General features: G+C 42.1%; 3 protein-coding genes across 6 annotated transcripts in view; 2 read left to right on the forward strand and 1 right to left on the reverse strand.

Annotated features, from left to right (window-relative positions):
• Window positions 1-14,790, reverse strand: part of prkcab (protein kinase C, alpha, b) — a 156,791-nt gene extending 142,001 nt beyond the window's left edge. For both annotated transcript variants that reach the window (XM_050068636.1, XM_050068635.1), the window contains exons 1-2: window positions 14,487-14,790; window positions 14,204-14,235 (exon numbers count right to left, since the gene is read on the reverse strand). In XM_050068636.1, the coding sequence (XP_049924593.1) occupies window positions 14,204-14,235; window positions 14,487-14,653 (199 nt within the window). In that variant the 5' untranslated portion in view covers window positions 14,654-14,790. The remainder of the gene's footprint in view (window positions 1-14,203; window positions 14,236-14,486) is intronic.
• Window positions 12,152-13,886, forward strand: LOC126405092 (uncharacterized). Its single transcript, XM_050068637.1, has 5 exons — window positions 12,152-12,264; window positions 12,363-12,421; window positions 12,498-13,653; window positions 13,722-13,765; window positions 13,840-13,886. Exons 1-4 carry the CDS (start codon window positions 12,242-12,244, stop codon window positions 13,732-13,734), a joined length of 1,251 nt encoding a protein of 416 aa, XP_049924594.1. The 5' UTR covers window positions 12,152-12,241; the 3' UTR covers window positions 13,735-13,765; window positions 13,840-13,886.
• Window positions 14,791-16,699: 1,909 nt separating the features above from the next.
• cep112 (centrosomal protein 112) overlaps window positions 16,700-24,305 on the forward strand; it is a 139,795-nt gene continuing 132,189 nt past the window's right edge. For all 3 annotated transcript variants that reach the window (XM_050068624.1, XM_050068626.1, XM_050068627.1), the window contains exons 1-4: window positions 16,700-16,774; window positions 17,151-17,255; window positions 17,610-17,800; window positions 18,072-18,235. In XM_050068624.1, the coding sequence (XP_049924581.1) occupies window positions 17,156-17,255; window positions 17,610-17,800; window positions 18,072-18,235 (455 nt within the window). In that variant the 5' untranslated portion in view covers window positions 16,700-16,774; window positions 17,151-17,155. The remainder of the gene's footprint in view (window positions 16,775-17,150; window positions 17,256-17,609; window positions 17,801-18,071; window positions 18,236-24,305) is intronic.

Genomic DNA, 24,305 nt, shown 5'->3' on the forward strand with positions numbered 1-24,305 from the left:
TCTATGTGCATCTATCAGTCCAACCATTGAATATCAATGATAGACTAACAGATGGATGAATACCTGTATGGATACCAATCCTTCACCCTGGTTTAGATGGAGAGACAGGTATCTACATACATCTATTCGTCAATCTATCACAGATGAAAAGAGAAAAATATATAATATCCACACATACTATCGATCCGTCTATGTGTTGATATTTCCATTTATGAAGCATTGGTGGTTTGATAGAAATCCAAACATCTGCACATCCCTCATCTGAGATGCATCCATAAACAGTATAAACCTATAGTATATAGACAGAATACAGCACGTGGTGCAGTGGTTAGCATTGTCGCCTCACAGCAACAGGGTTTGCTGAGTTTGCATGTTCTCCCCGTGTCAGTGTGTGGTTTGCTCTGGGTACTCCAGCTTCCTCCCACAGTCCAAAGACATGCAGGTTAATTGTTGACTCTAAATTGTCCGTAGGTGTGAATGTGAGTGTGGATGGTTTTCTGTCTCTATGTGTCAGCCCTGTGATAGTCTGGCGTCCTTTCCTGGGTGTACCCCACCTCTTGCCTGCCTCTTACCCAATGTCAGCTGGGATAGGCTCCAGCATCTCCGCGACCCCCAACAGGATAAGCGGTTATGGAAAATTAATGAATGAATGTACTGAATTAATTGTGTTAAACAAACATTTCCAGCAAGTGCTACAACTAACCCTCTGCCTATTACAATTAACCCCACCCATGGGGCACATTGCACTTCTCGGTGCAATTGTAGAGGAAGGGTAAGTTCTAGAAAACAACAATTGTTCATTTGTAGCAGAGATGTGCATGTTGTTAGAATAAAACAAAAAAAAAAATTAATCTCAAACAATTCTAATGACATTTAGCCAAAACTAAAATGTGTTAGGTTGTGCCCTGCTCTTCCTTAATACGTAACAACATACGGTAGCAAAAATAGCCCTGTGATCACGACACAAGCATCACACTGTTTACATTTAGTTTTGTGAAAGTTTTTGGACTGAATTATGAGCTGTTGGAACAGAGGGCAGACACTTTACCGCATCCGTTACGAGCCAAGCTCTACAAATACTTTGGCTGACTTTAGATATTTTACAAAACGAGGTAGAAGCGCGCCCATGGAAGAAAACCTGACAGGTGTAGAAGCAGTGAGAGTCACGAGCTGTTAATCCCTGTGGATAGAGTGGCTGCCTGTGACATGGGATTGTATCTGTGTGGGAGCAGAGCTGCAACAGTGAACTGTGTGTAGGGGAGGAGCGCTGTGTGTGTGTGGCTGGCATATCGCAGAATGATGTAAAAAGTACAGAGTATTTGGCTCATCCCTAATATATAATATATGATGACAGTCAAGAGCAGCAGATACAACACCCACAATGTTGAATAGGAGATCGATCACTTTTAATTAATTATAAGGCAACAAGGCTTAGATATGTTTTGTTAATTTAATGAAACATATCCAGGCCATCTTAACACATAAAGCAGAGTGAAGTAGGAGGACCCTGAACATCTCAATGACTTCACTTCAGATGAGCAGCCCTGCGTCTCAGCTCACTATTGTGTAAGATGTTTATTGTTTGGGGCTCCCCATCAGGAGTTAGGCAGCTCACGCTCTCATGTTCCAACACCCCCACACTTCTGCTCCTTGATTGGTTAATGAGGTCCACTGCTTCGTTCTGAGCGGAGGAAGTGATTGGCTCTACACCTACACTGCCATTAGGGCTCAGCGACGGTCTATTCGGAGGCATGTGTCAGCCCTCGTCATGCTAACTGACACATACATGATGTCGCCCACGGGGGTAGCAAATGTCCCAGAGAGTGGCGGAGCAGCCTACACCCAACGCCCTCATCTGTGCGCATGATAAAGATCTCATCATTATCACTTGAGGAGAAGTAAATAGTCACTGGGATGGAAATGAGAGGAGGCATATTGGCTGCATTTGGTATGCAAATATATTTCAAACACAACAACACACTAAGGCTGGTTACAGTTATGGAGATGTCACCATGGAAGCAAAGAGCGGACTTAAGAAGAACCACAAACAACATGGAGATGATTCACGCCAACGGCATAGTGAGCAAGTCCCATCTGAAATATCCCCTCAACTCACTGTGTTATTGCCATATTAAAGACACAGTGTTCCTGTGTTCATTCGTCTGTTATCTCTTGAATATACCAAGAATGTCAAAAGGAGTGTTTTCATATCAAAATCCCTCTCTTTCATTCATTCAGTCATTAAAACATTTCCAATCACTGGTCTGAAACTCGGAGCCCTGACACACCAAGCTGACAGTCAGCTGTCGGCCAATGTCAGGACATCCGTGAGCATCTGTCGCCCTAGTTTTTCACGCTGTGTCCCGCACTGTTGGCACTATAATCGGCCCTTGTAGGCTTTTTTCTTTTCTTTTTTTTTTGGTTGGCAGTTCAGCTCAGTGCACCAGAGGAGAAATGGAAGTGAGGAAAGCAAACAAATGGCTGAAGTCAAAAGAGAGTGAGACACAAACTTGTTGTACTAGGTACGATTATGACTTTATCCATTAAGCTCTTTAGCAGAAGTGGTTCGAAATCATTTGTGTTATTGTTTTCATGGTAAAATTCCTTTGTTCTTTCAACATCAGGTTGTGTTGTTGATGTGTTTACTGGCTAACTAGCACCTTGAATCCGTCCTGTTGGTCTCCTAGTTTCCCTTTTTGAATGAAGAATACAGACTACTGCCGCTTGCTGGTTCGGAGAGTTATTTCTTCTCATGCTGTAGTTTTTGCGGTGTGTTCAAGTGCAAATGGCCAAGACACAGGTGATGTAAGGTGATGCAACAGTCGGGTTTCATTGCCACTTGTTCTTCTTTTTTTTTTTTTTTTAAGATATTTTTATGGGCATTTTTTGCCTTTAATTGATAGGATAGTGAAGCGTGAAAGGGGGAAAGAGAGAGGGAGAGACATGCAGCAAAGGGCTACAGGCTGGAGTCGAACCCGGGCCGCTGCGGCAATAGCCTTGTACATGGGGCGCCTGCTCTACCACTAAGCCACAGACGCCCCGCCACTTGTTCTTCCATGTCGGTTTGGTGTGTCTGGGCCTTTAGGGCTCAGGTGTGATTTAGAGCCACTAGTAGGATGTCATCCGGCAAAAACTTTACTTACATTGCTCTAATTTACTTCTCCCTCATCATCATCCTGCTGATCTAGCAACATGGATGGAGGCGGTGTGAGGCAAGGCTATTAAATAAAGGTTGGGACATCATCTTTGGCCTGATGGGAGCTATGCAGTATGACACATGCGCAACATAACTGCTACTGTGACGCTGGAGAGTTACAGCAGACAACGTTGGAAATAAAGGGATGGTATCCACTCAGGTGCTCATTGGGTACACTCAAATAGTTTATTAAAGAGCTGCAGCCAACTGCAGACGCCTCAGTGAAAGGAATCAATCATGCCCATGTTCTATGAAAGTCCTCCAGCTATTGAGGCTTTCGACAAGTGTAAACCAGATTTGACTTAATCAGCATGTGTTGTACTGCAATGATATGATGGGATATGACATCTTGTCCCAGCCTGCACTTATTAGCCCTGGTGTGGAGGCCTACAGTCATCTGCAGCTCTGTATTCAAATAGCAAGACCCAATCAAATCTGAATGATCTGATTTAAATCAGTCCATCAAATAAACCATGCCCACTTATTTTGTTTCACTCGGAAAATCATCACATTACTGAAGATAGAGATGATTTTGTAGTGGCTATAATCAGTATTTTCAGATTAACAATATCAAATGACAAAGTGAAAACAATGTGACAACGTGAAAGGGGTCACCATCAGAGAAATACCACCTGACTCTGAAGCTCCTTTTGGCTTTTCAGAGCTGTATAGCAATTTTCAGCCCACTGTTGAGCTATCTGACCACAGCTTAGTGGTTTGGTTCACTCCAGCAGTCATTTCCTATGAAAAACCTCTAAAAAACACTACCCGCTCAATACTAAACAGCAGACAGACACAGTTAGTGACTAGAGGGGGAACAATTGTAGCATTTTGCAGCCAAAGAGCCAAAAATTTCCCACAGCAATTGGTGGAGACCCAAAATGGAGCTAAAAGACAGTGAATATTGGACTTACATTCATCTGATGGCCAGTAACACGACTCCACATGTTGCCACATAACCGCTCTAAACTGTTTGGTAATAAGTTCACCAGATCAACTCAAAGATGATATGTCCTCCTCACTATGCTCACAACTTGTTTCGGCTGTCCCGAACAGTTTTTGCAGATTTAAGTCAATCTGATCCTTCAACTTCAGCACACCTGACAATCTGTGATAATACTACTCAGATGTAACTTGGCCACAGTTTACAATCGAAGACTGTATCAAATAATGGACATACTAGCTACTGTGACGCCAACATGGGTGTGTATGGGGGATGACTTGTTTCTGGAACCAGCCTCAAGTGGTCATTCACGGAACTGCAGTTTGTTGCACTTCCCAGTTGGCTTCATTTTTCAGCCCTGGAGGGTGCTGCTTGTTTACAACTGGTCATCACCTCGACATATTATCGACCACTGTTTTCACTCTGCTCTTTCATCTGCTCCGAGTACACACACTGTTTGCTTTATCTTTGCCAATACTCTGCAGCAAGAAGCCAGAATGTGTAAAAGGCCTCTTTGACTTCATCATCTCTCTCACCCTCACACTTCCACCCCTGCAATTGCAAATCCTCCTGTGTTTATTTAGTCTTGTACGTGTGCAGTAACTTTTGCCTCCTCCTCAGCTTCTTTTCAAGCTCTCTAACACTGTAACATCTTCTTCTTCTACTCCCAACTGCCTCTCCCTCCACCTCTTTTTGTGTCCAGACGTAGTGCTCTCTCCCCAGCAATGGCTTCTCAACTCTACAGATGGCACAGTCATTTCCACAGACGGTCAAATTCAAAGGCTAGGGGGGTAGGGATGGCGAGGGGTGGAGGGGGGCAGGCATCCAACACGATGGCAAGTGATTCAATGCTGAAACAGCCTTGCTCTCACACCACTGGCTCCGTGACATTTGGGCAGAATGAGTTTTCCTTTGGGAATTAACAAATAATAAGTCAGACCTGAAATTTGAATAATTAAGACATCATTTTTTGTCATATGTTGATATGATTCAGCCTTTGCTCATGTGTCATACTTTCACAAGTCAAAAACTGAATTAAAATAGAACTTGTAATTTTGACACGTGGTGCTCCGAGTGTTGAACGCCTATCCATCTGTCTGCTGTGCGTAAACGCAACAGCCTATAATTTATTTCTGCATCAACTGATCTCGCAAATACACGTCAATTCATCAAATAAGGCCCATGTCCACAAGTATACAGAGATATTTTAAAAAAAAAACATATTTTCCTCCTATGTTATTTTTTAAAAACAAATCTGTCCACATGACCATCGTTTTACAAAATGTCACCTTACACACTACAACCCGAAAACGACTCCTCTTGTTGTGAAGATAGTAAAATGCAAAGGCTTATGTTGCCTTTTTCAAAATGACGACTGGAAATCTCATCAATGTAGATTCTCCTTCGATATAAGGACTGAGGAACTCTCACAAATAAACACAAATCATACAAGTGATGCTCTGGACATGCAAAAGTTTTCCTTCCACTCCCCATCAACAATAATCCCCCTCTTGAAATTGTTCCATCATCTGCTGGTTCGACCGGGCCTGATCCAAAACTGTTGTTTCTAGCAGACAAAATAACACTGGGTGCTGCAGACAGCTCTGTTCATCCATGAAGTGGCACAGCAGCAAGTTTAGATGTGGAGTAGTCATTAGACCAGGCAGTGCTGACAAAATCCGGTAGTCCGTCATTGTTATTGTTTCTGTTGCATGCTCATTACACAAAACAACAATTGATATGTGCATATTGAGGAGATGACATCATCATTTCTCAAACCTCAGTTTTACATGTCCACACAGATACACAATAACCTAGGTTTTGTCAAATCTGAACCTTAGAGGGCATTTTAAAAAACCTCCGTTTTAGTGACCCTAACCACAGGCTGTAAAAATAAAGGATGTAGCTATGTCGAGTTTGGCATTTCGTCCACCACCATCTTGTTTGTTTGGAGCCACAAGAGACTATATTTGGGCAAGAGGCACTGTGGAGGAGCGAGGGGTGGATCTGACTGAGAAGCCGAGGACACTACCAGCAGACAGCCTGTCACTCAAAGCAGCCACACTCTCAATTATGTATGACTTCAAGCCTTGATAAAATGGATAAGTTGTATAAAAAAGATCCTGTACAGTTCTCATGAAGGGGAAAATTGGCTATAGACATGTTGGGCATTTTAACATGGGTTACATGAGCCCGGTCTCACTCCAAAGTTGCCGAAATTGAGTGCTTGGGCAGTGACTTGCGGCTTCAGAAGCCAACGAACAAAGGCATCCTTTAACATGAGCATTATACACCGTTTGCTGTCATAGCAGCGTCAGGGGGAAACGTGGCAGGACAAGGACGAAAGTCAAAGCGGCTGGGGCGGGCGGGAGGGGTGGCAAATGGGTCCAACAAACACTGAGTTTCACCCGAGAGAGCAGTGTTCACGTCCTGTAAGATTCTAAAGCCAAACCCTGTTACTTTTTCCTAAACCCAACTATGTGTGTTTGTTGTTGAAGGAAAAGAACGTCAATTTGCGGTGTTGTACCGACGTAGTGCGTTTATTTTGAAAGAAACTGTATGTAAACGGTACATTTCCTGTGAAAACAGACGTGTATGTTGAAAGAAGCCAATGCATTAACAGGCAGACCTTGAAACGGTGTCCCAGAACTTCAACAACCAACGCACCCAGGGTACCTTATGGAATTGGAAAGAAGGAGAGAATGGAGAGAATGTGTTGGTTATGTCTACTGGGATTTACTGGCGTCTGGAGTCAGCCGCAGTTTTTGGCACTTTTATGTCGACTTCATTTTTCAGCCTCGGAGGTTATCGCTCTGTAAAAACTCAGTTTGTGTATGGGAGGCCAAAATGTCGAGGAAAATACACGTTTCAATATCCGTAAACATGTGGGGCCTAAAACTGCATATTTCTTAACAAGAAACATGGTTTGCAGTAGGGCGTCCAACTCCATCATGAATAATTCTCATCATTGCCATTTGGAAAAATATCGTCACCTCTACTGACAGAAAAACAAAACAACACAAAACAAAACAAAAAACAAACATATTTTAACACATTACTAATAATCTGACATTTAATTAGCGGGCACAGATGATGTTTTTCACACAATATTATTAAGTTTCTGTTTGAGTCCATTCTGCAGTAGCAGGGAGAACATCACTACATCACTGAAATTTTTAAATCTAATTTTTAAAGATTGATGCCAATCTTCCTGAATTGTGAAGTCTTTACAATAAGTGATGTTAATGGGTTTAAAATATGGCTTTAAATCTTCTTTCACTGGAATAGTTTGAGTCCAGATTTTATATTTTGCTACAAGAGTTTCTTTTTTTTTGACACCATCAATTTATGAGTCATGAATTAAAAAACACAACCAACACACAATGAAAGTGTGTGGGAATAAAAAAGAAAAAAAAAATACAAGATGCACACAGCGTGAGGGAGAAGGAGGAGGGATAGTGACGTCCAAGTTGAGTGTGTAGTTGTATTGGGTGTATAGGATATAACTCAGCATGTCCATATGACAGGATGTATCGCTGTTGCAGATTCTCCCCAGTGAACTATGTCACAGCCAACGAGAGAGCCACGCACATCTCTAAAATGTACATTAAATACACCGACCAATGTACAGTACAGAAAATTGTAAGGTGGAAAATGGTGGTGGAAGAAAATGGCTGTAAATGTGAGGCCGCTGAACAAAAGACATTACGTATGATCTTGCTTATTAAGTGATTCACTCTTCTGTAATACAGTAACATGCGTCCTACATCCATAACCACAGAAAACCACACATTGTGGAGGGAGCAGCAGGGGCTCAGTCCTCCACCCACACAGAGATCCTTTAGTAATAAAGACGTTTCCACTGCCGTGGCACTACTTTTGACGACACTCGCTCGCTGTTGTGTGGTGGTGGTGATCACTAGAGATATACCAAAAAAAGCTGCTATCTGGATTTTCAGTGCACAGCAGGAAGCTCAAGTCAGCCTTTAATCTGCTCACGCCTAAGAAACAATAAACTAATACCAGCCATGCAGGGAAATGGATAAAGATGAATGATCACAGGAGCCACGCTTTCTCACCTTTCTAATACTGTAACTATAAGACGCCAGATGTTCTGCAGGTGAGCTGCACATCAAACATGCAACACTGGCACAATAAGCAGCACAGATATCACAATGCCTGTGTGAAGTATATTCACAGTATATTTGACTCAACATTCCTGCCTGCCAGTTCTTAGAGGCTCAGTTCTTCAGTTCTTGTTTTTGAATGAAACATAAGGTATGTTTTCATTCACAGAAGGAAATATATTCATTGATTTTGAGCTAAAAACTGTCTACCACCCCCAAAATCGAACATATTTTATGTTTTATCTGCAGTGCTTTTTATCCATCTAGGCTGTTTTGTCAGTTGCCGAGTGTTTGAGATATCGTCCGTAGGTATGTTTGCTTTCTCTTGAATATAATGGAACTAAATGGCACTCAGCTTGTTGAGCTCATGGTGCCAAAAGACCGTGCCGAAGGAAGTGTGCATCTGCTCATGGACGAGAGGCTTGTGCTCGTGACAATGTGAGATGTAAACATTAATGTCATAGAAGGTCTGTGGATCATCTTGAGAAACCGGATCATGATTTCTGTAAAGAGACATTTCTGTTGAGTTTTTCAAATGTTTTTTTTTTAATGCTTTAAGCACCACAAGCTGAGTGCTATCTAGTTCCATTATATTTGAGAGTGGGCAGACACCTCTACTGCTGATATCTCCACCACTTTGCAACTCACACCAAAACAATCTAGATTGATAAAAAGCACTACAGGTAAGAGGAAAAACTTGAACTGTCCCTTTAACAATTCCATGTCTCCATAGGGTTATCAAACATTACAAAAGCCATTATACATCTATCCCATAAAGTAAAGAGAAATCTGTATAAGGCCTCCGGGGATTACCCCATTATGTGGCTCTCAAAGAGCAATTCTTTAAGCACAACCTACAAGAGCAATCATCTTGTCTACATCCCAGAATATTTATCTGTCAGCCCACTTCCATAATGCATTCTTTGTCAAGCTCCCCTGTCAGACAGTTCAGCCCTGAGATGAATGAGAGCTATCATGTAGGGGAAAAAAAGAACATAAACCCCTATAATCCCCAGGCATTGTAACCACTTTTATACATGAGAAGACACAGATAATGCACAACATATTGTACATCCAGTCATATTCCCATGTAAAAGATGTATGTGTCCATATGGATGTAGGCCATAGCTTGACAGGTATCACTGGTCTGATACTGCTGATACTGACTCAAACATCTTAATTGGGTATCTGTCACTATAGGGCCAGTCTTTCAATTCAATTCTATTTTTCCATCTGATTACAAGTGCAGCACAACATCATGTGTCCGCTAAGGAAGCTAACAACAAACATGTCAGTTGTTTGAAGGTATTTCTTGCTTGCTGCGCAAACTAGTTTTAAAGCTGCAATATCGTGCATATTGCACGACGTGATTTTGCCAAGTAGGACATGCTCCTGGATCAACATCCCACATTGCATTCCGGGACCAACGTTGTAGTCAACCAATCACAGCCCTCGGACATCATCAGTGTGCTGCTCCTGTGCTTCTCAGAGTTAAGCTAATTTTCCAAATTAAAGCTAACGTTAGTACAGTTAAGCAAAATCCACAACAACACAGAACAAAAACCTTATAAGCTACTGCAGGGTTAACATGTTAGCTTGCTAAGTGGGTTGGCTATGCTAACAAGAAAGCTTGCCAATAGGCCTGTATATTAGCGAATTAGCTTGCTAACTCGGTTGGCTATGCTAATGAGTAAACTTGACAATAGACAAGATTATTAGCAAGCTAGCTTGCTAACTAGGTAGGCTATGCTAATGAGTAAACTTGCCAATAGACTAGTATATTAGCGAGCTAGCTTGCTAACTAGGTAGGCTATGCTAACGAGCAAACTTGCCAGTACCCTAAAATATCAGCAAGTTAGCTTGCTAACTTGGTTGGCTATGCTAATGAGTAAACTTGACAATAGACAAGAATATTAGTGAATATTATCAAGTTAGCTTACTAACTAGGATATGCTAACGAGTATGATTTTAATAGGTTATAAAAAAGGAGGGAAATATGTCAATCACAGGTATTTGCAACTGAAAAACGATATTATCCACACTTTTTGTAACTGAACAATAGTCTAGCCTATTGGCAAGCTTACTTGTTAGCATAGTTTCCCTTCTTTGGCCTATTGGCAAGCTTACTCATTAGCATAACCTTCCTAGTTAGCAAGCTAACTTGCTAATATTCTAGCCTATTAGCAAGCTTACTTGTTAGCATAGCCTACCTACTTAGAAAGCTAACTCGCTAATATTCTAGCCCATTGGCAAGCTTACTCAATAGCCCTCCTAGTTAGCAAGCTAACTTGCTAACCCTGCAGTAGCTTATAAGGTTTTTGTTTAATGTTACTAAGACTTTTTTCTGTTTTTCAAACTTAATTTTCGAAGCTTAGCTCTGAAGTAGCACAATGTAATTTTTAAAGAAGCACAGGGGCTGCACACTGATGATGTCAGAGGGCTGTGACTGGATGACTGCAGTGTTGGTCCAGGAACGCAATGTGGGATGTTGATCCACTTGGCAAAGTCACGTTTTGCTTGCAATATCAGCACAGCCAAGCCAAGCCGCTGGAACATGATTTATTAATTTAATAATGCATAACAATTCAGTAAATTGATATCTGTGTATTTATGCCAATTTGTTATTTTGTTTTACAAAGTTGGGAAAACAATGTTTAAGTCAAGCTTGATGTTGCCTTACACATTAAAGAGTGATACCAGTAACTCCCACACTGTGAGGCATACAGCTTATCACTTCATCAAACACTGGTATCAGACTGGTACTCGCTATCAGACAATAACCAAAGCACAGGTATTGGGACTGAAACAGTGGGATCGGTGCATCCCTGTAGATAGATAGACACTGTTTCAGCAGAGAGTTAATTAAAGCCACAGATCTTCTCACTGCAGCATCACTCTGTTACACGACCCTGCAGAATGACACTATTGGCATGAGAACAACAGTACGGTGCAAAGACCGGTTAGTGGGAGTGAGATGGATGCTTGATGGGTCTGTTGTCCTTTTGCATTCAGTACCAGCATTGATCATAAAATACATCATTTTTCCATTCCATTACTCAGTATAAACCTGAGGTTACCACCTTCTAAATGCACAGCAGCTCTACAGTCTGGGCCCTCCTGACACTGATCATCATGCCTTTTACAGTGTATGGTAGGTTATACTTTAAACTCAATCGCTGTAATCTTGTCACATGCAAAGCGTGTGGAAATACAGTTGCTGCTGCATTTATGTGCTTTATGTAAATAAAGGAGAATAGTCAGAATGTAACTTTAAATAGGCATTATACATAATACATACCACTTCCACAGCTTAATAGTCTCCATCCAATATTTTTATCATTTATTTTACATTACATAATTTGTTATTAGTTTGTGTATGAGCATCTTATTGGTGATCTAATCTTAATTTGACCTCAGTAACCCCATTATAACTCTGCTTTCATCTTTGTCTCCCTCACTCCTCAGCCTTTCCTTTGCCTTTCTCCCCTTTGGCTGCCACAGTATCACATGTCTAGAGGGAAATGTTACACTAGCAAAGATGGTGGCAACAGGGTGTTGATTTCAGGGCATGTGTGGCACCTTGAGTCCAACGCAGGGGCATTAAATGAAAATCTGCTACAACCTTTTGACTGTTAAGATGCGCAAAATAGGTCAAATTAAAAAAAATAAAGCTATTCAGTGCTCTTTACATGAGCAAAAATCAGAAAACATTTCAGTGTCTCACACACTGAGTTTACAAGGATGACTGTCACACTGACAGGGGGTGGTGTTGCCCAGCTGCCACACCTGTTAATGATCTGGCCACTAATTACTCCGTCAGCAGCTGTTGCTGATGGGCTTTGTCAAGAAAGAACTGGATATATAGGAGACACAGAAGGCCAGAGGTTACTGTCAAGTCTTGTTAGTCCCAGTGAGCTGCTTGTCTCAAACCATAGCTACTGAGAAGTACAGGGCGCTGCTTTTCAGTTCACAGCCATGGCTCTTGGACTCCTTTTGAGGTATGTTTTATTGATGTCGAGCATTTCTTTGCACTTTGTTTCAATTCCCTTTAATAGAGCTCAATCAGATGTTTGTTCTCTATTGGCCTCTCGTGCAGGGTTTCCTGGATGTGTTTTTTGCTGTTTGACGGGAGCACTGGATTACCAACTTTAAAAGGTAATGACTTTATTTTTAATTACCACATTAGGCCTCAAGAATATGCTTTGTTTCATCTTTATTGTTAATTTCACAGGGTATGGATATCCATACAAGAATGACCCTCATAACATCGGTGATGATGCAAACGATGAAGCATTGACCTCTGATCTGAGTAACTGGCAGCCTTCAAATAACCAACCGTCTTTCCCTGTGCACACAAGCTTCAGCAAACCTTCAGATGCACAATGGCCAGGTTCAGCCTCAGCTCAGCAAAACCTGCCCAACAGACCCAGTGCTCCTGAGGTGGAGAGGCTTACTAATGGTGGCACAAGAGACTGGGGCATGGAAAACCCTGAAAAACCACTTGTGTTTCCTTTAAGCCCAAACTACCAGCTGAGTGATCCAGCAAAGCCCCAGCCAGGCCCTGTCCAACCTCATCCAGCAATCCCCCAGCCAGGCCCTGTCCAACCTCATCCAGCAAAGCCCCAGCCAGGCCCTGTCCAACCTCATCCAGCAATCCCCCAGCCAGGCCCTGTCCAACCTCATCCAGCAAAGCCCCAGCCAGGCCCTGCCCAACCTCAATCAACGTCACTTAGTGTTGCCTCTGCAAACCGCATGCCTGCCTCTCCAGCTGGTGGCTCCACTTCACCTGCCCTGTTCTCCCCCTCTCAGGCTGCACAGTCTCCTGGTTTTGATTCTTGGAAGCCTGGGCCAGTTAGCAGTGGTTATGGTGTGTATGAAAACCCAAACCAGGACTTCACCTCTGGCTCCAGTCACCCTCATCTTGTCTACGAAGAAGTCTTTCAATATCCATCTGAGAACACTGGGCCTTCTTCCAGCACTGCAGGAGGGTATAGCCAAGCTAATTACATGAGCGGGGGATCTGCCTCCACACAAGGGGAACCCTCATTCCCCCGTTACCCAACTAATGTAGGCACCAAGCCAGTCTTTCCATTTGGGCTGCACCTCGGGTTCGGTAAAACAGGCTTCCGTCTACGTGATAGGATTTCTCAGCTTAGGCAAAAGGCATTCAATGCCCCAAAAGCTGTGGTTCCCCAGCGAGTGAGTGAACCAGTCCCTCCTCCCCCGCCTCCAAGCTATATCGTCCAGTCCAGAAACGGCTACCAGCGAGCCATACGTCTCTTGAGCCACTCAAAGTACTCCCCAGAATTTCCCTCTCCAATGCCTGTGCGCTCACAGGGCGTCAAGGGTCAACCAGCTGCTCCCAAAGGTGTAAAGAACCCTCAAAGGTATGCCAACTTCTCTCAAAATTCTCAATGCTTGTTTGACATGACGCCTAATAAGGCTTATCTTGCAGCACCAAATGGTAACCAACATGGATATTCCTGTGTCCAACTGCAGGTAAGTTGTTTCCATTAATCTTAATGTTTCATGTAACGTCCAGCAAATATTAACCTCTGCTTTCTTGCTTGCAGAATAATGTGCCCTTTGAAGAAATGAAATAAAACTTTTTTTAAATCAATTTGTTGTGTAAGGGTCTTTCCTGTGACTAGATCTGCAACCTCCTACAATATGCTTATAGATTCACATGCTTGCAGATGTTTAAATTGAGGTTAAGCCCGACTGAGTAAGACTTAAATTGGATGTTTGAACAAGATGACAAACTGCTCATAAAGCGCAAGAGTGCTCTACTGTTCTGCTTTGAGTGTGACGCTCAGGCCGTTAATCTTTGCAGGATATGTATTGAGCTGAGCTGTGTCCCTTGGGTCAGACAAATGGTGATTGACAGGCTACACTAGGATCTTTATACCTGTAAAAACACACATGCAAGTGGATTACCTTGGCATTGAAATCCTTGTTTCCCAAATCCCCTGCAAGAGAAGATGCAATTAGGGCTGATGTATTGTGTTCCACATCTGTAAAATGAGCTGATAAAATCTGTCTCAAACATTCAGCCAAGTCCAAGTGCACAAAGAAATGAAATTTTAAGTATCTGCAAACTGTCACAAAGCTAATGTTAAAATATAAAACTTACTGAAGAGCCACAAACACTATAGTTGCAGTTAACATTCCCACTAAAATCTATCCAAAGTGAGAGGCAGTTTACAGACGGGATGCTTACCATATGAAATCTGTGCAATGGCTGCAGAACGTCGGCTGCTTGAAAAACCTCGCAGTAAATTTGTGGTTTTTCACTTCATGCACATTTTTCTGCCGCAAAGCACCTTTGCGGGCGAAACGGTTCCCAACCCCAGCTGAGTCATTATAATGTAAAAGATGGTCAGCCATAACGGGGGGTTAAAAGAAAACAAAAACTACACAGCCACAACTTGGTGTTGTCCCGACCGATTTTTCTGTGAGGTCCTCTTCTTCGTCAGAGGTGCAGTCTCTGCTGGAGAAGCTCCTGACACACCGCACGCCTCCCCTCTGCCTGCTCCACAGCTGAGCGCTTCTTTTTCATTCAAAGTGACGTCGCTCAAGTCTGCCTTCACGTGCCGTGGGAATATTTCATTTCAGTGTCAGCGCACAGTTTGGAGTTTATAAGAAGTGGATCTGGGGTACCTAAACACGGCATGCACGTTCACTAATGTTCTGTGTACTAGATCAGACTATTAGGTATTGTCTGTAAAAAGTATTAATATTTTGAGTTTTAATGAGGGATGAACCCAGGCGATATGCCCCTACAGCCGTTGATCATCCCACCAACTGAAGGTGTTTGGCGCCATCATGTGGACCTGTGCTGAATTGCAGGTTTTGACTAAGCTAGATAGAAAGACAACAGAGTCAACTATCTCAAATATTCCACCTTGTCTACATTTAAAGGGGAAAACCACCTAAATTAAGAATTCCAATGTTATTTCCATTGCCATAAAAGTATAATATTTCTAAAAATGAGCTACTCAGTTCAATTTTTCAATTCAATAAGCTTTATTGGCATGACATTCCTTACGGCACTGACCACTCGCAGACAACAGCATTGGTATATTTTTATCTATAAGGCAATATTGGGCAAACTTCCGGCCTACCTCTGCTCCCTTCTTGTATTTTTTCCCTTGTTACGGAAAATTCAATAAAGACATCTGCCAAAAACAACAACAATGTATTATTACAAAGGAGAAAAAATATGAAGGGAAGGAGTAGATGAAAAGGCAGAGTGTGATCTGTGATGAGATGAACTATAAGTTGTTGTGTTGGTTGTCTCTGAGGTGCATCTATGATGCTGACGCTGTTTTCTCCAAGCAGATGTTGCATTTTAGTCTGGTCACAGAGTGAGTTTACATTTAATTTTTGTAAAAAAAACAAAAAAACAACCCTTTACTCTGATGTGTTTGTATGTGCTATACTGTAGCAGGAAATGTTGCACTGTCTCCACCTGTCTCTGAGGACAGAGCTGACACGGCCTGTCTTCTCTAGGCAGAATGGTCTGCCTGTGTCTGCCAGTCTGTACAGCCAGGCTGTGATCACTGACTCTCAGTTTCTGACTGGTTACAGCAGACAGATAGTTTGCCATTGCGTACTGTCTGTTTAGAGCCAAATAGCATTGGAGTTTGTTTTGGGTTTTTGTGGTAGATGTCCAGTAGCTCATGTAGTTTTCTTTTGCTTTAATTCGGTTGGGCTGAATTGTGTGAGGATTGTTCTGAGGCCTTGTGCTGTTTGAGGAGGTGAGCCTCTGGACCAGCTGACTGAGAGGACTCCTCTCTATGATCTCCTCTTGGCAAGGAGAGCCTTGTAATGGCAGGAGTTGGGGTCACTTATTTTAAGGTGTTTGCAGAATTTGATTGCTGTTTTTGAATCCTAATTAAAAGGGGGAGTTACTTGTGATGCCACAGGGTATAAAGCAGGGGGGTTGCACTGGGGCCTGTGAGGTGGGGGGCCCATGTAGACAATGGGCCCTTAATGAGTGATTGCCACCTTGAAAGTATGCCAGTGTTTAAAGAGAGAGTGTCATCAAATTAAAAAAAAAAAAGAAAAAAAAGGGCCATTTGCCATATGCCCTTAAAAAAGGCAAACCCATCTCCATCATATTTATTTTTTCTTTGTTTGTAAAACAGTCAATAGCATATATAACAATATTATATGCTTATTCTATAACTGTAAATCTACTATTATAAATCACATATTCTCTAACTATGTTTCAACTATTAAAATAGTTAAAATAAATTAACAATTTCTTTCTTTGGTGTTTTTTTTTTGTTATATATGACTCTGAGACTTTATGGTAAATCCAGTAGGCTATGTGGCGGTAATGCGACTTTGTGTATACCAACCGCCGTTCAAAACTGGGAGAACGAAGAAGAAGCAGTTTCTATGGAAACATGGAGACGCTGCGTCTCTACGGAAACCGGATGTGGCGTAAAGAGAGGACGCTGGAGTTTTGAACCGTTTTTAGCGGCGGAATAAGTGTTCAAAGTGAGTAGCTTTGTAGTCCTTATTTTACATTTTCATGAACAGTGCCCCCCTTTAGCGTGTCGTTTGTCTGTTTCCGGAAGTGAGTAAATAAAATAACACCCGCTTTTCGGGTCTGCTTTAGCTTATTTGCTAATGCCTCCCGCAAGTACTCAGGTTAGCTAGTTTGTAAACACTGTAGCTGTTAGCAAGGTGGTTGTCATGTTGTTTTATGTTTACAATAGGTGACACGATGTTACCGTGCCCGTTTCTTCTAACTAGCTATATTCCCACTCTGTTTTTAATCCGAGAAAACACCGTGTAGCTAGCTAACACAGTTGACGCTAGCCAAAAACTGACTGCTTATTAACCGTTGTATCCATTTATTTACCTCCTCAAGACACCATGAGCAAACGCGAGGACTCATGGGACAGGCTGGACACTGAGTTTGACCATTTCCTGCTGGACATGAAGCCGTATGTCCTGAAACATCCCAACAAGACAGGTGAGAGTATATTTCACCTCTCATCACTCCACTAAACATGGTCTGAACATCACTGATGTAGCAGATTAATATCAATAGACAGTAGGGTTGGAAATAAGCAACAGCCACCAGCCAAGTGCTGGTTAAAAAAAAGTGTAAGGTGCTGCTAGATTGGCTTCACTGACCAGCCAAAAAACAATGGTAATCTATTGAGTGGCTGGTAAATTTCCAGATCCACTAGCCACTGTGGCAGATGGACAAAAAAGTTAATATCCAACCCTGCTGGACAACTGCCACAAAGTAACTGATTAGATAATACTTTCATATTTTTAATTACTTTTGTTGTCCTGTCCCTCTTTCTTCCACTGACCTCAGAGCGCCAGCGATGTGCCATATGGATAAAGAAGCTGTGTGACCCGGCCACATGTGGATCAGGTCTGACAGGTCGTAAGAACCGCAACATGCACGCTCGTTTGCTCCTTCACATGCTGAAAAGAGGGGTTCTAGAGAGGCCTTTCAACAGCAAACCAGAGCCTGGCAGTCTCAAGACACTCCCTACCTACATGGTAAGAATGGCTGCTTCATGGAACCATAAATATTGCTGTATTGCCATCTAGCAGTGACATAACTTAGCACCTTCATTTGTACTAACATGAACTTCAAAAATGCTCTCAAAGTTAACCATATAGACTTTTTTTAAAAACATAATACCCGAAGTCAGTTACAAAAAAATTGAATCTAGTGCAGTTGCAATTCATTAAATATAATTGCTGTGGATTTCAATTACCCAGAGACTTAACCCAAACTTCACCTCCCATCTTTGAATTTCATTTCTAGTCAATCTACTTTGACGAGCCACTGACTGGTCGATCTGTGGAGCACAGCAATGCAGGTCTGCCTGACTGGGTGACAGGAGAGCTGGGTGGCTACGCTGATGACAGTCTGACTGCCAGTTTGCTCAAGGACAGAACCAGTTCGACACCTATCGCAGCTCATCACAGGTACTGTTTCACTGATAACTCATATTAGCTTTACCTTTAAAAACCGCCAAAGATGAAACAACAATGACAATCATATAGCTTAAAAAAAACCTTATGATGTAATGTGTGTTACATTTAAACAAAAAAACTTGCCAGGAGCTAATTTTATAGCACAATGGCTGGATGTGTACATGGATCTTCAAATTGGTACTACATTATTATGCATACTTTCTTAACATAAGTTTCAAAGATATTAAAAATCCTGTCTTCTTATCACAAAAGCAATTCCTTAAATCATGGCTGCGTCATGTCCTATCTCAGACCTCCTACTTTAACTTAACAAATCTTTACTGTTACTTTAAATTCAATTCATCGGCACTTGTGGTGTCATGTTTGTCTCTACTGTACGCCTTGAATGTACCGATAGGCTACTCGAAATGGACAAACCATAATTTCAGCAGCTCTCTCTTATCATTACCTAGCTTGGTTACTATCGTGGACAAAACTGCTCGGGGCGCCTGACCAAGGCAGCCCCCTCACTCTCACATCTCTCCACTTTGTGCATGTATAGGTCCTGTTTGTGCATGTGTATCTTTCGGACCTGTGTGTTAATGACAAAAAAAAAAACTTGCTAGGAGCTAAATGTATAGCACAATGGCTGGATGTGTACATGGATCTTCAAATTGGTACTACATTATTATGCATGTGTGTATTGTTTTCCATACTATTACACCTATAAAGCTTTAATACTTGTATTTGTTGGATGTAGCGTTGGTCAGTGCTGCTTGCTGTCTGCCTAAAGTAGCTTAATTTTCTTCTTCTTGGCCACAGTCTTGGCCAGCGAGTTGTGAGATGTGGTGAGACATGGACTTAGCCTTGCATCACCAGGCTCTTCACGTCCGGGGAAGAGCCTGGTTTCCATCCACTCTGAATTTTGTCTGGATTCTGGTTCTGGTCTAGAGAGCGGATCCGGAATTCACCAAATTCACCAAAGTAAAAGTGTTCACCAAAGTAAAACTTAAAATTCTGGCGCACCATCGAATTACAATAAAAGAAAAAGGTTAAATTAATGGTTTGGGGCTTTTCTTGTAAATTATATTCTTTAAATTAAAAAGTTTCACCGCATTTTTATTAGTTTGGTGCTTTTATTTTGACGGAAAGGCGCATCCATCAAATTCCGGATCCTGTCTCTCTCGCCCTTGTTCCGGTTCCTTGCCAAAACGACCATTAAACGGCCCCAGACTACATGGACTTGATTCATTATTTTCCTCTGACCTCTTACATCAGCTAGGCATTGTATGTCAATGGTCACACCATATTTAGTGTCAGTTATACTCCATCCAGACCAACACAGTGACATGGGTTTAATCCATGTCTGGGCTCTTTCTGAAAGGGTCAACACATGTTTGCCAACCCTCCTTCACACGACCCTCCTCCTAACCAGTGTTGTGTACTGGTCAGAGCCTGCTCGGCTGTGTTGAACTGCCGTTGCTACCCTGAATGGAAATAAATTAAATGATACTGATGTTTAAAAGTCACTTGACCAACGTGACTAACCGACAAAGAGAAGGTAAATACAGACAAATTTTCGTTGGTGATTATTAATGTAATTCACAGGTTTATCAGTTAAATGTATGGAACTACCCCGCCGACTGAAGTCCCCTTTAACAGCAAAAGCGGATGCCAGCTGTCTCATAACAATGGGTCCAGATGAAATTACACTATCTGTCAGTTATCCGTATATTGCCAATATAACTTTTCCAAGTGTAACGTACTCTCATTTATTTCTTGAAGAGTTCAGTTGCTTATAAAAATAGCAGTAAGAGATTCTGACACCACTCTCCTTTGAGATGCATCAGATTTTGCAGATGAAAGTCAAATATGGGCCTTCTAGTTTGGTTTTATGTTCCTAGACAAATAGAGTTCTTGAAAAGAGCGCTCTCCCCTTGTTCCAGCTGGTGACTTAACAACAAAAAAACATTTGGTCAGATATAGAAGATGCTACATATAACGCATAAGATATTTATCCAAGCACTCTGTGTTGATGCTCTTTTATCAGACTCAAAACATTGAACTTGGCTGTGAAGCTGGATACACACGGCTTTCGTGACTGATCGCCCATCGCATTTGCTCAGCAGCGCTATCTGAAAAGCCAAAGACATTGCCAAGTTCTTGCATCAGTCTGCTTGAGTTGTCCATTCTGACTTTTCAAAGAGATGCACTTCAAAACAGCGTGAGAGGATGAGGAACCTCTCGTATTCTCTATCCATCTTTCTCTTATTCTCGTCTTTACACTTTCGCAGTTGCTGAACCTGAGGTCTTACCCCCACAGAGGAGAGAGGAAAGCACAGAGTAGCTAATTAGCTTGTTTCTTAAACAGTTAGATTTTTATTTCAATATGAGCATCAGCTAAATGCCTAAGACATAAATATGTGTACTTTGGGTTTAGAAATGTGCCGCTTGATTAAAACATCTTGAGTGAAAGTTGATGTGTTACTCAGATACACATGCACAAAGCACATAAATACACATAATCATGTATACGCTCTCTCAACATGCCTCCCCAAATCATCAGTCATCCTAGTTTGCTCAAGGATATTTCCTCTGACTGCAGGCAGTTCAGGCGCTTGACAAAGTGATGTTAGTAATGGCTCAGGGTTTTTCATTCCAATTAACAAGGAAAGGCAAATCAGAGCCCAGTGGCTTGATATGCTCATTAGCATAATAAAAAGAGAGCACTGTAAGTGTAGTAAAGAGAGCTTAATATCCACCAGGGCACTGCGTAAGAAAGAGTACAGGCCCTCTGCTGCCATATGTAATTCAGATTTCACTGTCGGGGGTTGTAGAATATCTGAGCCTTAAAAACTCATCATTAGGGCTTGTCTTTAAATATTTGTCACACTTTAACTTGCATTATCTAACTCAAGAAGTATATTATACTACTACATACTTAAATCACTTGCTCCTTGAGTGTTAAAGAGTTAATGGACACTGTTATGTTACACTGCTTTTGTTTAGTTCATTAATAGTGTTTGTTTTCATAAATATAGTTGGTCAGTTAATTAGATTTAATATAAGTTGCTGTTGCAGGGCTCAGCAATAACTCCCTGATTAAATGGGTCAAGTAAAATGCCACATTGGGCTAGTAAATCTAGCAAAAAAGGATTCAACTCATTTTTTTTTTCCGGGGCTGATGATAGAGGTAGCTAAGGAGTGAGCCATTTCCTACCTTTTCATCTTTGTTCAGAGCTGCACATGCACAGTACCGATTGGGCACTCACGTAAAATGGCCACAGGTAAAGACAAGGTTTATGAGCTGAAGTACAAATGAGCATTTCAGTTGTCTGCGTTAATGCACCATTTGCCGCAAGTTTGAGAGCAGGGAAGATAAAATGGGGTCGTTTTTCGTCTTTGTTGTATTTGATAATTGCTGATAAAAAAAAATTGTATGGGACAAGTAACAATTTATTTTTGGCAGGTAGATTTCTGACCCACGTGCCCGACTGGGCATGTGGAAAAAAAGAAAACCTTGATGTTGAACGCTGTGTTGCCTTATAGACTTATTTTTATCTAGCAGTGACTTATTCTTTCATCTTTACTGACCTATTTGTACGAACTAAAGGCTGCATCTCTTTGCATTACAGACGCTATAGCTTACATTACATGCAATTTGAAACCGTGGTTATGCTCAGTAAGACTCAGCCCTTCCTGGATAGAGATAGAGAGGTTTTGTGGGGCGCAGACTGCTGAGTACCATAGTGTCTGATTGGGATAAGACCATGAAAGACGCTCAGATCACAGGCTAACGTCCTGATGGAGAAAATTAGCCCGGCCAAGAGTCCTTTTATGTGTCTCTCTCATTTAGATAAGATTAAATGGAAGGAACTCGTCTGACTCCCTATGATGTGGCAACGTTTGATCTCTGTCTCGCTCGCCATTAGTCAGGTGATGGGCAGGGCTTCTTTTAGCTTGTGAAATGGTCCAATTCAAATTTTCGAGATCTGAAGGCAAAGTTGGGATGATTCTCTGATGTTTTGAGATGTTACTTCAGTTTCCCACAGAAGTGGATGTGCTGTGCATGTGTGTGTGTGTGTGTGTGTGTGTGTGGGTGTTGTTTAACAGATACATCATCTAACCTCATTAGTCCAAAATGCCCTGAGCGCATTTCAGCATGCATTCCACTATTGCTGTGCTATTCCTATTTTAGCCACAAGATAGAGCCACTGCTTTGTGTATAGGGCTCATTCAGACAGAGGAATGCTGTGGGAAAGCAAATGCAGTCAGCAAGGGTCAGGAGATCATCCCAAACAGCTTTGGTGATTAGCCAACATGTCCTCTCCATCTTCCTCTGTCAGCTTGTTTTCAAAGGAGACAGATAATGATAAAGACGTACACTAAGGGAGAAAATGGAGGGTGTGGGTTTTAACTTGGGAATCAGCACTGCTGGCGTCAGGTTCACTGCTAAAGTTTAGTTTTGACTTTATCTCTTTGTATTACACTACTCTCCATTTTCACCAGCCCCCCTTTAAGGCCTTTCCCCCTCATTTTTCTCTCTTGTTTTTCTCTTCCTCTGACTTCTGTCTTCCATGTGTGTATGCTTTTCATCCACATATGAAAACTTTTAACCCCCCTTTCCCCTCTCCCTCCTCACTTTTTTTTCTGGGTAACTGCGACAATAACAGTGTCCTTGCAGTTGCAGCAGTCAGGCATTGATGCTGGTGTAAACGCTCCACGTCTGTCGCTCACAGGCCACAGCGTCTCCTCTGATCTTGCCTCCAGGTGGTGTATCGTTATGGTGGAGAGAGTGCAGGGGCAGAGGCGTGTTTGTGTCCCAAGGTCAGACTGCCTTCCTGAGGGTGCCCGAGGCAGAGACCCGGGCCCACTGGCTCTGCACCTGGAGGTCAGGCTGGGGTATGGATGTCAGGCTGCTTTAATCAGCCAGGCTGCAGCTTCTGAGGCTCTACATGGTGTTCTCATTTTCTTCTGTGCGTGTGCACATGTGCATGTGAGTGTGTGTGTGTAGCTCTAGCCATACTTGCCACTGCTTTGATCTCTGGGCCTCAGACTCCAGACACATCTGATTCAATTATCCTCATCCACCTGTTGACTTAGAGGCCCAAGATTGCAAAGCTTGGCCCCCTTATCCAAGTTTCATGGCTGCATGTGTTTGTGAATGTGCATGTAGGTGTGTATGTGTGTGTGTGCGCGAGTATGTTTCTGTCTGTGTGTGCCTGCACAGACAACCCAGTATGTATGGAGGGAGTGAGAGCACAAAGCTGAAGTCTGCAGGGTTTTATTTTAAAGTTTCAATTATAATTATTATAACTTAGTGATACAATATACTACATTTCTTATATTGATCTTTTCCTATAATAGTTCTTTTTTTGTTAATCTGAGTTAATGACATCTGTTTCTCAGAGATGCTGTATGCCTTAGTTATTGCTGCCCTTCCATTGTAACTGACTGCATCAGCATGTGATGGTGCTTAGGTCAATTAATGCATCTATGACACATTATTTACAACACATGCCATATCACTAACACTGAGAGACTTCCTGGTGTGTAAATGAACATCATACCTCCCCATGACATCAACTGTTCATGTACAGAACCTGGCTTTGTGATCCGGACCGAGCCACTCAACACTACGCCGGCTAATCTCCCTCTTCCACGTCCCCGCCCACAAGGAACAGAGCTACACCATGATAGTAATGAAATGTAAATAACATCGGAGATATTACCGGAGCTTCTGAAGGAGCACTGACAGGAGGGGTGTAGTATTTGTACGGGTGTTGAGTTTAAATATCAACGATCTTTCTTCAGCATCGCTGACTCCACCTTTAATATACAGGGCGCCAGAACTCTGAGCAGCTTTATGAATGGATTTTGCAATGCGTCAGGCCACAGCACACTCCAGAAAACATCCTAATTGCTTGTGCTTTCTTAACATAAGTTTCAAAGATATTAAAAATCCTGTCTTCTTATCACAAAAGCAATTCCTTAAATCATGGCTGCGTCATGTCCTATCTCAGACCTCCTACTTTAACTTAACAAATCTTTACTGTTACTTTAAATTCAATTCATCGGCACT

Source organism: Epinephelus moara, chromosome 18 (assembly GCF_006386435.1).
Source record: "Epinephelus moara isolate mb chromosome 18, YSFRI_EMoa_1.0, whole genome shotgun sequence".
Classification (NCBI taxonomy): Eukaryota; Metazoa; Chordata; class Actinopteri; order Perciformes; family Serranidae; genus Epinephelus; species Epinephelus moara.

What these genes read in the sequence shown, in the direction of transcription:
- LOC126405092 (XM_050068637.1), top strand. Translation starts at nt 12,242, where the DNA reads ATGGCTCTTGGACTCCTTTTGAG. An exon ending in GCTCTTGGACTCCTTTTGAG is followed by an intron (nt 12,265 to 12,362) that starts GTATGTTTTATT and finishes CCTCTCGTGCAG; the next exon opens with GGTTTCCTGGATGTGTTTTT. An exon ending in TGGATTACCAACTTTAAAAG is followed by an intron (nt 12,422 to 12,497) that starts GTAATGACTTTA and finishes TTAATTTCACAG; the next exon opens with GGTATGGATATCCATACAAG.